The sequence below is a fragment of the Gossypium raimondii genome, chromosome 2, assembly GCF_025698545.1.
Source record: "Gossypium raimondii isolate GPD5lz chromosome 2, ASM2569854v1, whole genome shotgun sequence".
Taxonomy (NCBI): domain Eukaryota; kingdom Viridiplantae; phylum Streptophyta; class Magnoliopsida; order Malvales; family Malvaceae; genus Gossypium; species Gossypium raimondii.
Window position 1 is genome coordinate 44,174,276 of NC_068566.1, and position 16,123 is coordinate 44,190,398.

Genomic DNA, 16,123 nt, shown 5'->3' on the forward strand with positions numbered 1-16,123 from the left:
AAGGGCTGTGAGGTTAGAATTTTCATCTCGTAATCCGTATGATCTTAGTTAAATTTTTAGAGTTCAAATCTGTCTAAGTTAACTTTAACTCTAGAATTATTAATGGAAATTTTTCAGAGCACTGAAAATAAATCTAGAGAAGTTCAAAACGAAAGAGCAACGAAAAAATAAAAAAAATGCCACAAGAAAGCAACGCATACAAGATCTTCGAATAAATGCTCTCAAAGTATCTCTATTACTTTGAAAGATTACAAATGAAAGGGAAGGTTGGGCTCCCCAAATCCAATTGTACAAATCGAATTACATTAACAGTTGAGATTAGTATCTATCTACAAGATGAGAATCCTAATAACTCAAAGTTTTATTGGAGTGTCTTATTGGGTCACAAAACTTCAAGTAGATGAATTTTTTCATATGTATATTTGTTAGGGGATTTGATTTGCAGCCCGTAACACTTTCTAATAGTAATATGGTTCACCCAACCCATTTCAAGTTTCCGTTGTTTAGATTCAAGGTTTGGTTCGAATTTTTTTAAGTAAGTTATTACGAATTTAAATAATTTCAAATTTAAATAATTTTGAGTTACTTGTTCGTATTGTTTAACTACAAATCCATTTAGGTTCGAGTGAGATTGGGACTGGATTAATTAGATTAGAAGTCTTTTTCAAGGTTTTTGTCCATGTCTACTACTACAACCATCATAAATTCAATATTAACCCTCCATATCCCTTTCTATAAAGGTTACATAGTTTATTCAACATAAGCTGGAAATTGCCCATATGGAGCAATCATTTTTATTAGGAGTGAGATAGGATCGGTTGGGGTCAATTTTAGAAATAAAGAAAAAAAAATTACGATTATCTTGTAAAAATTTGGTTTTTAATATAAATAATTTGTATACACTTTTTAAAGTTATTTTATTTTAAATATTTATTTTAGATATCATAGAATATTTATTTTATATCCTAAAAGGAAATTGATAAAATTAATTTCACTTGGGATAACAATAATAATTTGTTTACTTTGTAAATAAAAATCAAATTGAACTAAAATAATTTAAATTTAAATAGTAAAGAATTAAGATCGAATAAATTTAGATTTAAATAGAGATCGAGTTGAATACTACAACTCAAAAATAAAATGAAATCAATAACAGATTCAGATATCCAGATATATTAAAAAATGAATATTTAACGATTAATATCTAAATATACAACATGTGATGTCCTGATAATCAAAGGTGTTCATTGCCTTAGATGTGACTTAAGTTCGAATCGCGCTAGTTACATTGATTGTTCAGATTTTACCATGTTAACGTAATTCAAAAAAAAAAAATCCTTCCATCACTTAAATTTGGAACTATCCAACATGATCCCACCAAGGAACTCAATTATTCAAACGGCAAAATCCAAAATCATAAACTTAAATGAAGCGAGCCCAAAACCTAGAGTAGAAATCATTTAAACCCTAAATCAAGACTAACCCAAGTAATTACGGGTGACAAGACAAACAAGGTAAAAAAACTGCCCGTAAATCCTGGATCCATGCTCACCCAGCTTTTCTTCTCTTCATTATCAAGCCTACTAATTATGGAAAGAATCTCTTTAACATGCAGGAACCCAGATTTTTTTGGCCTCAAATAGGAACCCCTGTTTTGCGGACAAACCCCAACATATGTTCTTGCAAACCATTATTTTATTTATTACTGCTTTCCCATCTTTCAAAACATCATTCTAAACAGTTCCAGGGAATGTAATAACAAGAAGACCTTGTAACAAAGTACTAGTTGTTCATGATAATTGAATAATAATAGGGAAAAAAAAGAAAAAAAAACTCTACCCATTAACACTAAAATCAATTACAGTTACACAAAACTTAAGCATGCTAAATGCTACTGTTCGTCCCTTTCAATGTTCACTGCTTTTTAATGCTACAAAAATTACAAAAAAAGTCAGTTTTTTATTGTTGGAATCCAACGTTAACGTTAGTAGCTAGATGGGACTCCCATTAAATTCAGAATCAATCCAAGTCAGAGCTATAATGGAATAGGAGGCATAAGAGATCGAGCTAGAGCTAGAGCCATAAGCGAAAATTTTCCCTTTTATAGTTAAAGAAAAAGGTGTTAATTTTTTTTTAGAGGGGAGCATAAGAGCAAGAAGGGCACCTGATGAGACCATTTTCGTTACAGTCCGTACAAATCTTGAACCCAGATTTTTCAGTGTAAATTTTACGGCTACCGTTACACTCGTCGCACAACACGAACCTGTAACCGCCGCAGACGCCGCAGGTAGCGGGTTCGGCCGCCGACAGTCCTTCCATTAACTTCTTGAGTTCGCCGGTCTCGTGTAGCTGCTTGATTTCCTCTGCCCCGCCCAAATACCTTCCTCCGATGAACACCCGCGGCAAGGACAACTTGCTTTTCCCCAAGATCCCCTTCAACTCGTCCAAGAACCGCGAGTCCATCGACAGATCTCGCTCGTCAATCGAGACACGGAACCCCCGGAGGATCGATCGTACGGCTTTGCAGTCCTCGAAGGTCGACCGGACCACGCGCAGGCTGGTGTAGTAGACCACAATGCGCTTATCGGCGTCCGGGATCGAAACGGAAACGGATCGATCCGAAACCGAATCCAGTAACTTCCTGTTGGATTCGGGCCGAGTTTCGCCCCAGGCGCGGAGTATAGAGTTGGCGATCCGGACACGGTGGAAGACATTGGCGGTTCTTTTGGCTGCCGAAGAGAGGGGAAGAGAAGAAGAAGAAGGAGAATAATCCTCAGCGCAAAGGTGTAGGATATCTTTGAAAGACGAGCAGGAGAAAGGAGATGACGTGTCGTGAATCCGCCGCACCGGTGATTTTTTGCTGCTACCCCACGGCCGCCACATTTGATCGATATTTTTTTCCCCTTACCAAGACTCAATTTGAAATTGAAAACACCATTAAAGAATAAAAGAAAGCTTGTTTTAGGTTCTTGGGGGCTTGTTTGGTTAAAGGAAGAAGGGCAACGATTGAAGAAGGAGGTGCAAATGGGGGGGGGGAGGTTAGGGTTTTTTATCAGTATTCTTTTTTGTTTGGAGGTTTGGCAGTGGCTCTGCGGGGAGGAGGGAGGTGGGCAGTTGGTCTATTGGTGAAGGTGGTTGAGAAGGTGGGTTTTGTTTATTTTAGCTTTGAAAAGGGGTTTAAAAAGAGGTATCAAACTGTAACAAGGAGATGGGCATTACATTTTGGGTTTCTATGTTCATAATACCCGGCAAGTCCACTTGATTATGGATAGGATGAACTCTACTTATTTTAAAATTTAAAATAATCGTGATTGAGTATTAACTCGATTAATATTATAATTATTGTAATAATATAAAATACATAACTTTAAATTTAAAAGTTATAGATAAAATGATATAAAAAACAAAGTTAATTTTGTTTTAAGTTTAGGGTCAATTTTGGATTTGTTTCATTTTCATGTCAATTTCAATTTCAATTCATTTTGAGTTCGGATAAGTTAACTTTTTTATGATTAAATCGAGTTGAATTAAATTTTAGCTCAGGTTTCCTTTGTTTTTATTTTTTTTGCTTTTTGGTATATCACATGTGTTTTCATTCATTTTACGGTTTTTGAGATTAATCTTGTTTAAATAAAAGGTGGTATTCAAGTAAAATTCTTCCAACAATCACAACTCCAAGATGTGAACTTAGTTCAAATAGCTGAGGAAAAAGTTCACTTCCACTCCTTCCAACTACTTCTTGGTGCACTCCTTTGTATTTGAGGATGTGAGCTAGATGAATCGGACAAAGTCGTGACACCAACTGTGACATAGAATATTGTAAATTTACAAGTAAATTTAAAAAGTTGTCTCGTGTTTTGTTTCTCTTTATGTTTTTTTTTAATATATCCTAAAAAGATAAATGTAGTGAATAAATTTCTTTACACTTCACCTAATTATTTATATTAGATTATAACACATCCACAATGTGGATGGAAAGCTTCATATAACATATACTTATAAAAATTATATAAAATTTAAACGAGGCTTTAGTTGAAATGGTAAAGTTAAGAGATTAGATACCATGATGTTTTAGGTTTAAAATTGTATTATATATATTTTAGATTTTATATAAAAATATAAAAAAACACTCGCAATAATATTTATTATTTTTAAAATTTTTAACTGAATTAAAATTCAATGGGCTATTTGATTCTTTTAATTAAATTTTAATTTTAATTAACCCCCTGCCCTCATCATTCATCTTTCATTATAGATATTTCCAGCCACACTTCTTTTTATCTAGCATTCTTTGGTGGGACATTAGGTTTGGATTCAATCTTTGAGTCGAGCAAAATTATAATTTATGCACCATTATATTAAATTATTTAAATATTATATAATTAAACAAGTTTTAATTTTTTCATTATTATGTTCCAAAATGCTATTTTAATCTTTAATTATATTTTTTTTGGCAGCAATGGATAACTGTAAAATTAACAAATCACACCTTTTCACAATATTTTTATCGGCTAAATTATGCTTTCAGTCCCTATACTTTATAAAATTGTGAATTTATTACTTATACTTTAATTTGATTATTTTAATCCCTATACTTTCTAAATTTTAAATTTTCAGTCATCACGACACCAAACAATAACCGTTAAATTCATTTAAGTTAAGTTCATTATTTCTAAAATCTAATGCATCAAACATATTATCATATGTGTAGCGTCACGCCACTTATTATTTTCACATATTACTCACTTAAAATTCAGTTAATAGATTAGTGATCGTCATTTACACTGAAATTTCAAAAATTCAAAAAGTATTTAGAATAATCCAATTGGAGAAAATAGACTAAATCTATACTGTACAAATAGCACGTGACTAGTAATTGAATTTAACTGCTACCATTTGAATTAGGACTAAAATTGATCAATTCAAAAGTATACAAACTAAAATTAACTAATTTGAAAAGAACATAAATTAAATCTAAAAAAATTATAAAATACAAAAACTAATAGCAGAATTTAATATTTTTCTACAACACTTTTCAACCGAAAAAGTAACGAAGAAGTAACACTAAATCCCTTACCACTTCATCCATCAATCCGATCCAACTCTTATATAATGCATTATTACCACTAACGCGTTTTCACTTCACAATCACATCCCAACAAGATGCCCCCAAAAAAATTTGGAGGGTTAAGGTTAAATGGAATAAGGGTTTAGCAGAAAATGAGTTTTGGACAGCATCTGCATTCAACATTTATGTCTTTTTGTACATAAAAGATACCTTATTCTGATGCCTTAAAAAATCCCACTTCAGCTTAACCTGCTTCTTAACTAAATTTACTTCATGGAAAACACATTAAATTTTGGCCATTTGTCAAGCAGATGGGAAATTATGTATTTGCAGGCTTATTTTTGACGTAACATTAATGAAAAACATGGACATGTTAGTGAGAGATTGTTGTTCTTTTAATACTCCTATGACACAGTAGCACCTCTCTGCAAAATTGTGAGATTTTTAAGACAATGAATTAACATTGGAAAGGGAGGGACAAAGATGGATTCTGACATGTGGTGTTTGGGACCATAACCCCATCCATAATGCCTGTAGCAGTGGGACAAAAGTGTTTCGATGGACTGAATCAATTTTTTTACTAAAGTTAAAGGTTAAAAAGATAATATATATATATATATATGTTTTTAAAAAAGTCAACTGTTTGAATCAACTAATACTATGATTGGAATTGAGGGATCAAATTATAACATATTAAAATACAAGGATTAAAACTTTAAGTATAATAGTTTGACCCAACCAAAGTGAGTGGACTCTGAAAAGTTTCACATGGTTGGAGGAAGAAAGTGGAGAAGGGATAACATAATCCACATGCCGATTGATGGAAAATAAATTCTTTGATTTGTGATTCCCAAAAAAGACCAAAATTTGTATTTTCTTTTCCCATTGTTAATGGATTCTTGTAGCGAGGACACTTAATTAAGGCAAGTTGTCTTTTGCATACTTTGGTCATTGGATTCCAATGTTTTTCACACTGGGAAAAGAAAATTTCATCAGCTGAAACTGGTTTCTCAAATTCCAAATACTAAGAGTGAATTTAGAAGGGAGATGTGTTTATCTGTGATTAGTATAAAAATGGCGGTGGCAACGATATCAGATACTATAACGATACTGTAACGTAAGACAAAAAGTAAATTAAACGTACCGCATCACACACCGCCCATCTAAATTTACCTTAAAAAATGTAAATTTTGGAGATGAAATTTGAAATGTGGATGGGGAATCCCAATCATTACACTAAGAAATCATTGGTAAATTCACGTGACCAGCACAAGCTCAAGTATTTTATCATTTATGTATATACATAGGTGAATATATTTGAATTTAGACCTGTTCATGGGCTGGGCCGGGCCGGGCCCAGAAAAAAGTTTCGGCCCTAGTCCGGCTCGGCCCTAAATATGGACCTAAAATTTTTCCCAGGCCCAGCCCAGGAAAAAATATCATAAGTCCGAGCTGAGTCCGGTCCGGCTCATTTTTAATAAAAATTAAATATTTATTTTAAAAATAAAAAATAAAAAAATTTTAAAAGTATTTTAAAATTAAAAATTAAAAATATATATTTATTATATTCGGGTCGGGCCGGGCCGGGGCCAGGCCAAAAAAGTGGTGCCCGAGGCCCGGCCTGTTTTTTAAACGGGCCTTGTTTTTTTGCCCAAGCCCATATTTCGGGCCTATATTTTTACCCGAACCCTCCCATATTTCGGCCGGGCCTGGCTGCCCGGCCCATGGACTGGTCTATATTTGATAGATACTTTTATTATAGAGATTAACTCAAATTAGTTTCTTTATTACTAAAAAATTAATTAAATGAGATTAAATTTTAATAGACTTAACATTTATAGTTCAATAAAATGTTTGTTTAATAGAGTTAATATGTTGAAAGTTTTTATGGTTCTAAAAATAATTTTTTTGTTTAGAGTTAAACTGGGAAATAAAAAGAAATACCAAAGAGTATTTTATCTATTTAATAGTAGAGTAATTTGATTCGCCTTTATAATAGGGGACTTAGCGGTATTTTCACCGTATTTATAATATTATTTAAGAGTATGACTGAGTTCGTATCCTTCATCAACCAAATTTCAATTCAATTGAAAATTACAAAAAAAAACCTATTTTATACAAAGCAACAAATATTATGGTGTTTTTTTTCAATTTTTATACAAAATCTAGAATATATATAATGAGATTTCAACTTGAAATAGTGTAATTTTAATATATTAATTTACTATTTCAACTAAAACTTTTTTAAATTTATTTTTTTATAAATATATTTAGGATTTTTTTTTATCAGCATAGTGCATGTGTGATAATATAATCTTGGCTTAATATATAGATTGGCCCTAGACTTAATAATTTTTCTCACATTGGCCTCTTAACTTAACTTTGGACCACATTGATCCTTGAGGTTAGCATCCCTTACATGGATCTATTCCTACACTAACACCAATTGTTTTTGAAGAATTTTGCTGACATGGGCAAATATGGAGGTGACATGTGGATAAATAAGGAGACAATGCGTGGATTTGTTTTTAATTATTCTAAAGAATTAAAGAAAAACCTTAAAATCTCAAAAAATATATTCTTTTTGAAAAATATAAGAAACTAGTTTTATTTCCCATGCAATGCATGTGCTTATCGCGTGTATTATTTAATTTTTAAAATATTTGTAATACATAATTTTTTTGATAATATTGTAATAAAAATTAAAAATATATTTTTCGTGATCGTATTTATTTTTCGGGCTTCAAAATGTAATAATAATAATAAATTTATTTTTCTTTGATAATTATTTTCAACAAAATAAAATTTATAATTACTTAAATGATTTATTTGATTTGTGATTGAAAGACAATAAAAATGATAGGATCTAATTTTGTAATTTTAATAAAATAATTTCTTAAATTTTAAAGGGTTGGAAATAATGAGGATTTAAATTATGAATGAAATGTGTGGAATGACATATCGACTATACATGTTCAAAATTATCTCCTTTGTCACTACGTACAATTATATTGATACATCGTTAATATTTATCAATTTCCACAATGTTAATATTTGCAAATAAGAAACTTAAGAAATTTGTTTATTTAAATTTTCAAATATTCACTAATTAATTTCCATAATGTATGCTTTAATTCCTTGGTAATAGTGTTTTATTTCAATAATTTCACCCAATAAGGATTAAAGTATTATAAACAAATAAATATTTAACAATAAAATGTGTCATGCCTTTATTTGTCATTTTACACATATCAACTTTCAACTAACAGTTAAGTCTTACCAAACACTTTTTAAATAAACAGTTACTAGAATCAGTTGGTCAAATCAATTAATAGAATCAGTTAGTCAAACCAGCCACTGCAATCAACAATCAGCTATCAGCTAATTGCGGCACAGGGCCTATGCCATGTAAGATTTGACATGCCATTTAACAGTTAAATTAATGATTTTAATAATGGAATGACTTGATTGATATAACATTGATAGTTTGAAGATGTAATTTAAATGTTTCAAATTTAGGGACCAATTTAAAATGAGAACTGTAGTTTGAGGATGTTTGGTACAATTAACTCAACAATATAAACAAATTATTATAGAAACATAAACATTAATGCACACTTTAGTGCCTAAAGTATAGTGTTCTCTACTTTGGTCCTTAAAATTATTTTTGGTCCACTTTAATCTCTAACATTATTAGATGTTCTTCATTTGAACATTAAAATTTAATGGTTGAAATATTCAATGAATCATATGTTACCACACGTGATGTGATGATGTCATAATGACATCATTGAAAAACTTAAAAATCTTTAAAAATAAAAAATATAAAAGAATTTTAAAAATATATTAAAATACAAAAAATTTATAAAACTAAAACAACACTATAAAAATTTTAATATTTTTAAAATTTTATAGATCATATCTACCCTAGTTTAAACACGCGATTGTTGTCTCTTAAAAGTATACCACCTATAATAACTTTGGATAAATTTTTTTCCAAATTATTTAAATAGTGAAAGTAATGTTATTTCAATTAAATAATATTTTAATTATTTCAATAACAAATTTTACAATCTTTTACAAGTTGTAATAATTTTTATAATTTTATAGTTTTATTACCTTTACAATCTATACTAAAGGAATGCCTTCTTTACTTGACACATGTCGATTTCCTTTTTTCTTTTAATGGCTAAATTTCAATTCTAATCCTCTATTTTTTAGATTATATAAAATAGTTAATTTTCAATTTTGATTCCTATATTTTGCTCAAATTTGAGATTTAATCTCTATACTTTAATTTTGATATAATTTGGTACCTCAGCTCTTATAATGCCATTAGTTAGTCTAAATATTTTTTCCGATTAAAATGTTGATATGAATTTTTAAGAATTGCTAACACTGTTAAAATTTTACATTAAAATCAGGTCAATTACAATGCCATTCTGTTACATGAATACCAAGTGAGTAATTTTGTTTAATTTCTAATTGTCACACTAACAAATTTAACAAATGAATTTTAACAACGTTAATAAATAAACTTACATTTTAAACTCGAAAAGTAGGACTAAGTTATTGAAAATAAAAGTATGAAGACTAAATTCTAAATATATGAATAGTACAAGAATTTAGAGCATATTGCAACTTTTAAATTTTTAATCTATAATTAGCAAAAAAATATTTAACCCAATGCGAAGCGTGAGTGAGAATCATACTAGTTTTATTAAAAAGTATAACATATTTTTAAAATTTTTAAACAATTTAATATAAATATAATTTCTTAAATTTTTAAATTTTAAAAAAATATTTTTAGGTTATTTTGGATGTCGACTTCATTGTGACATAAGTATACCTGTTCATGGGCCGAATTATCCACCCAGGATTGAAGGTCTGCCCAAATTTTGGGAGAATTTGAGAAAAAAATATTAGACTCGAAAAATAGATTTGGACAAAAAAAATGGACCCGTTTAAGCTCGAGGTTGAACATTTAAGGTCCAAGCCTGACTTGACTTGTTTTTCCAAGTTTGTAATGCTTTATATGATGTTATTTTTATATATTATGTAATTTATAAAATATAAAAATTAATTCTATAATAATATATAATACTACTATAATGTAAACTTTAAAAAGAATTAAGATGACTATATATAAAATATATAAATAAAAAATGTATTAAGTTATTAAATAATAAATTAAAATAAATATAAAAAAATATAGGCGGACTCAAAATAAGTTTGGGTTAACCATTTATAAATATGAGTGGACTTGAGTAATATGTTAGGCTCATATTTTAGGCCATTTATGATTGGTTGCATATCCCGACCATTTTTTTTAACTTCCAAATGATTGAATTGGAAACATTAAGAATTGAACTGAAAATTCCAAATAACATTAATGGTTGAAGTGAGTAAAAAAAAACTTAGATCGAAGTGAGAAAAATGATATACTTTAACGACTAAAGTATACATTAAACCTTTATAAATTATTACAACAAAATCAAATATTTAAACTAATTTCAACAAAAAAATTAATGAAAATGATGAAATTTTTACTAATAAACTCTATTTCGATTATTCCATACCAATCAAATTTGTCAGTTCAAAATTCGGTTGGTGGATATGATCTATTCTCACGACCATCACTATACAAATGAAACAAATGGAGTAACAATATGCCCACTCTGTGTCACCCAATTTACAAAGCTAAATCCAAGGCCAAATTTAGGGTTGTAGAAATTAAACATTTTTTTGTGGTCAGATGCATCAGAAACTTCTACTGAATGAAGAAAGGGTTAGGAGAAATTTAACAGATGATGCCGGATGTGTATTATGTGGGGTGACACATGAATCCATACTCCATGTTTTGAGGGACTGCCATGGTGCGAATGTTGTGTGGAGTCAGGTGATATCTCAAAATTCTTTATTGTATTTCTATTTATTAGATTAAAGCAAATTTGAAAGGGCGAGATAAAATTTCGGAATGGGAGTGTTGATTCTAGTATAAATTTTGCTGGTTTGTGTTGGCTATTGTGGAAGAATAGAAATATGTATATTTTCCAACAATATAACAAGACTACTGAGGAGTTAATCTGTAGCTCAAAGACTGTTGTTAGCATGATCAAAGATGCTGTTGCAAATACGGATAGATCGAGACTAAGTCGGCCAGTGCGGGTTAAATGGTGTCCATCTAGTTCGGTTTGGGTTGAAATAAACGCTGATGGAGCTTTTAATAGAGATGATAACAGATTAGCAGCTGTAGGAGTGATACGTGATTCACACGGTAACTGGGTGGTAGGATTTAAAAGGTTCAGTGGTTAACTTGGAGTTATGGGTTATCCTACATAGGCTTGAAATAGCTCGGACGATAAATTGCACTAAAGTAATCATGCAGAGTGATTGTTTGATAGCTATTGAATTGATAAAGAAGAGCAACGCGAATCTTTCTTCTTACACGCTTATTAGGAAGATAAACGAAGTAACAAGACACATCCAAATTAGTAAATTCCAATATATTCCAAGAGGAGGAAATATGATGGCGGATCGGCTAGTTAAATCTTGTACTTGTGAGGACGTTGAACACAGGATTATTAATTTCCCGAATTTTTATGTTAGAGAACTACTTCTAAAGGATAAAATAAGTACATTTCATGTAAGAGATAGTTGATTAAGGCTATTTATTTTGCCTTCTTTTTATTATTAAAAAAAACAAAAATTAAGGGTTTGGTTCTAATTAGTCAAATTTTTTTATCTTTTTCAAATAGCCTATAATAATTCGATTTGATTTAGTTTTTGGTATTTTCAAATTAAATTTAAGTTTTAAATTTGTGAACCTTATTTTAATAAAAAATATAGTTTTAAATATTATTTAATAAAGTTTTGAGGTGTTTTACATAAATATTTTTAAAAGACAATTAACTTTTTAAGTAAAAAATAATCAATATTATTTTTTGAAAATAATTTTCTTATATAGAAAATTCAAATTGTTTTTACTATCTTTAAATATTTTATTTTTTTACAAAAAAAAAGGGATAAAAAACAATAAAATTAATGGCAAAATAGAAAAAAAGAAGAGCATTAAGATGTTTAAAGTCATTGCAGACTTTTAAACTATGTAAAGCTCAAAAACACTGCGAAGCTGACGCATAAAAGCGAAACAACCTTGTTCCAAATACCAGTTGAAGAACTTCCAATCAATCGAAGAACCAATCAAAATGAGCAAAGACGATGGTGAAAGCAGCGCAGATATCAACATAACTGTGAAGTTCAGCGGAAGATCCATACCAATTTCCATACCTAAGGATTCAACCATCAAACAACTCAAGTCCCATCTCCAGCCTCTCACCAATGTTCTTCCTCGCGGCCAAAAGCTTATTTTCAAAGGTTCTTTTTCTCTCTCTCTCTCTTTTTTTTTTTTTAAATTTCTTGTTTAATTTTTTGGGAAACCCTTTTTATTTCTTTTTTTTTTGTCGTTCTTGATTCTTTATTGTTTGGGATTTTTGTTTGTTTGTTTTTCTTTCAATAAGATTTCTGGGTTTTCTCTAATATTTTATAATTCTACAGTTTTTAAAAAATAATTTTGTGGTTTGAAGGGAAGCTTTTGGTGGATGCAATGACGTTGAAGGAATCAGAGGTCATGAATGGAGCCAAGCTCATGCTTATGGCTTCCCAGGGTTTACACCAAGGGGTAATTTTTCATAAAGGAATTCTCTTTTAATACTTTGGGATTGTTGAAAGTATCAAACTGAAGAACTTGAAACTTGAACTTTGATTTCATATAATTAATTATATGAAATTTTGATTTGATTTAGTTTGTAAACCACTATTATGATTATCGATGTAATTAAAATAAATGGACATACCAACAGTTGAATCAAAATCAAAGTCTTGTATGTACAATTGAACCGAAATCATGGTTGCACCAAATCAAAAGCTTATCCATTACATTACATTGATGTTTGATCAAAGTTCATAAGTGAATTCGAGATTTCTCCTTTATTGTTTTGAATGAACAGGGTGGTCCTATTCTAAAAGAAGCTCAAACTCGGCCTATTTCAAGGGGGAAAGAAACTGAGTATAAAAGACCTGATGCGAGGACTGAAATTGTCATGGAAAAAGACCGTTTGCAACGATGGAAAACTACCGGAGTTATTGCATTAGCAGACTGTAATTTGAAGGTATTTTCACGATGATTTAGGAGCACTGTATTACTCAGTTAATCTTTTTTGCTTGTATTCATGGTTTTAAGTGTGATGTTTTTTGCCTATTTATCTACTTATTATAGCTTGAAGAAACCATGTTCTTTCATTGACTAACAATTTTTTATGTTCAACAATTACCCAATTATTATTTTGTTGATTTGATTTTGTAAGGCCATACCCAATGAAGTATGGGATTGCGGATCTTCTGCAAGAGTCCTAGATGTCAATAACAACAGCATCCAAGATGTACCAAACAAAATCAGCTGTTTGAATTCCATTCAGGTAAAAATGACCTTTTAGTTTCCCTTCATGTTCCACAAATGTCATTTGAGATACTCTGTGTTAATTTGTTCCTATACTATTTCATATGTATTAGTTTTTGAACCTCAATGCTTTGTAGAAACTGTTCCTCGATGGAAATGGCATTTCGGATGAAGCCATTCGATGGGAAGGATTGGCATCTTTGAAGTATTTAACAGTTCTATCCTTCACTCGGAACCAGTGAGTTCTTTCGCCTCTTGTTATCAACTTTTTTTCTTTTGTTGGATTTGAACCATGTTCCCAATGAACTATCCCATGGTTTTACTTGCAATACCAGGCAAAATATTCAGTTTCCTATCTTTTTCACTTTTGACTAAAGGATTTTGATGAATAAATGTGACTCTTTAAGGTCATGGAGGAAAATGAAACATTGATGAAAGCTCGTGGATCACCATTGTATTCTACTCACTTTATCAATATTAAGTCTCCTTTCCAACTCAAAAGGCTTAGACCTTTGATCTAAACCTGCTATAATGCTTATGAAAAAGTATTTTATGGTTAGATTCCACTTTTATGAAACAAATTTCCAATTTTCATTTCAATTGTTTGTGAAAGCCATGCATTTTAAGTGCTAGTTGCTGCTGAAGCCCATCTTTGAGGTATTAATGAGTTTTGGTCATTGTTCTCTGTACTAAGCATAATTCATTGCTTATTTGCTGCATTGTATTGCTCATAATATGACAGCATTTCCATGGTGAAGGGTCAGAAATGTTAATGACGAATTCGATCTGCAGGTTGATGAATTTACCTTCTGCACTTGGTTCTCTGACTTCTCTAAGGCAACTCCATGTCGCCAACAATAAGTTGACTAGCCTTCCAAATGAAATAGGCATGCTAACTCGGCTTGAAGTTTTGAAGGCCAATAATAATAGGTAGGTAATAGTTTGATTAGGATGCATTAAAGGCTGCTAAATAGTCTTCTTTTCTTTGCATTATAAAATCACTTGCTATGTTCCTTGGACTTCCATTTTTTGTGAAGTACCCATGTTTGACACATGGATATGGCGATATGATATCCGAGGATCCTCAAAATATATGATATGTTTAGAAAAATCTAATTATACCCATATAGGATACATATCCATATCCGATGTTTGCATCCAAGTCCGAGTAATATAGATCACTTGTGTTTCAGTTGGTGTTACTCGTTTTTTGGTATTCAGGATAACCACAGTTCCGGAATGCATTGGAGAATGTAGTTCTCTTATTGAGGTATAGTATTCGTTGCCCTTGTCTTTGCTTGTAATCTATAGTACACTAACCAAGTGAAGTTCATAGTTTAACCGAACTGCTTAATATGCTTCAGGTCGATCTTTCAGCGAATCTTCTGTCAGAGCTTCCGGACACATTGGGCAATTTGCACAATTTAAAGGTCTCCACTAGGTTCTTTATTCTATCAATTTTATCTGCTAATGCGCACACACATATAATTGTGTGTGTATATCAATTTGGCTCGAAATATGTTGTCAGTACATGTACTTGAAGAAAGTTTGAGATTTAGTTCATGTATGTAAAAATTAAAAATAAGTCTAGTTACTTTTTCAATTTAACAATCTTAATCTAATCATTGACACCTATAGTTTTTTTGGTCAAAATTTGCCATCAATACCCATGCCATCATACTTTCTTAAGAAGCGAATCCTTATAGACTTGGTATACCTAGTAGTAAGCAAAATCTGACAGGAAATACCGATGGTGTCAATGATTGGACTAAAATTTTTAAATAAAAAAGTAACTGAATTTGATTTTTAAGTAGAAGAAACTAAATTTTAAATTTCAAGGTGGCATATTTTGTTCATCAATTTGCTCTATGTTGTTTTAACTCATGTATTTACTGCATGTCTGCAGGCATTGCATCTCAGTAATAATGGCCTGAAGTCCCTGCCTTGTACATTATTCAAGCACTGTCTGCAGCTCGCAACATTGGATCTCCACAACACAGAAATCACAATGGATGTGCTACGCCAGGTGTGTGTGCGTACTTTTCTTCTTATATTATGTTATTGGTTGAACCAGGCCCCATTTTCAGTTTTTGTCATTTGAGATTCCTAATAACGACTAATCTTTGAATAGTTTGAAGGGTGGGAAGAATTTGATGAACGCCGGCGCTCAAAGCATCAGAAGCAGCTGGATTTTAGAGTTGTTAGCTCTGCTCAATTCGATGAAGGCGCTGATAAAAACTAATTCCTTCTCTTACATCACTTGTAGTTTGCTGCAGGAAACAAGAAAAGAAAAATTTGCAGACATTGATTCTGTTTACGCTTTAAATAGTTCAAAACCTTAGTTTCGTTTTTGAAAACAGTGCTATGTTGTTCATACCAAATTAGGTTCGGCTTGAATGGATTTGGACAGCCTGCCGTTTATCATCAAACTGGATTGAATTTGTAGTTTTAGTTCTTTATCAAAATGGGTCTGATTGAATTTTATAGTTTTACTAAGGAAAGCACCTGAGAAAGTCAAATTAATTTAATCCTTTTATTATGGAAAATAATAAATATTTACTGTTTAAAAATGTAAATCTATGTTTTTGATGCATTTA

General features: G+C 30.8%; 2 protein-coding genes across 2 annotated transcripts; one reads left to right on the top strand and one right to left on the bottom strand.

Annotated features, from left to right (window-relative positions):
• Positions 1–1,675: 1,675 nt before the first annotated feature.
• On the bottom strand, positions 1,676–3,229 carry LOC105789016 (uncharacterized protein At5g39865). Its single transcript, XM_012616202.2, has one exon. The coding sequence runs from the start codon at positions 2,881–2,883 to the stop codon at positions 2,134–2,136; it is 750 nt and encodes a 249-aa protein (XP_012471656.1). The 5' UTR covers positions 2,884–3,229; the 3' UTR covers positions 1,676–2,133.
• An 8,932-nt stretch (positions 3,230–12,161) lies between these two features.
• On the top strand, positions 12,162–16,018 carry LOC105789019 (LRR repeats and ubiquitin-like domain-containing protein At2g30105). Its single transcript, XM_012616208.2, has 10 exons — positions 12,162–12,445; positions 12,655–12,749; positions 13,078–13,239; positions 13,435–13,545; positions 13,664–13,764; positions 14,319–14,456; positions 14,748–14,796; positions 14,891–14,956; positions 15,433–15,552; positions 15,658–16,018. Exons 1-10 carry the CDS (start codon positions 12,277–12,279, stop codon positions 15,766–15,768), a joined length of 1,122 nt encoding a protein of 373 aa, XP_012471662.1. The 5' UTR covers positions 12,162–12,276; the 3' UTR covers positions 15,769–16,018.
• The last annotated feature ends 105 nt before the right edge of the window (positions 16,019–16,123 follow it).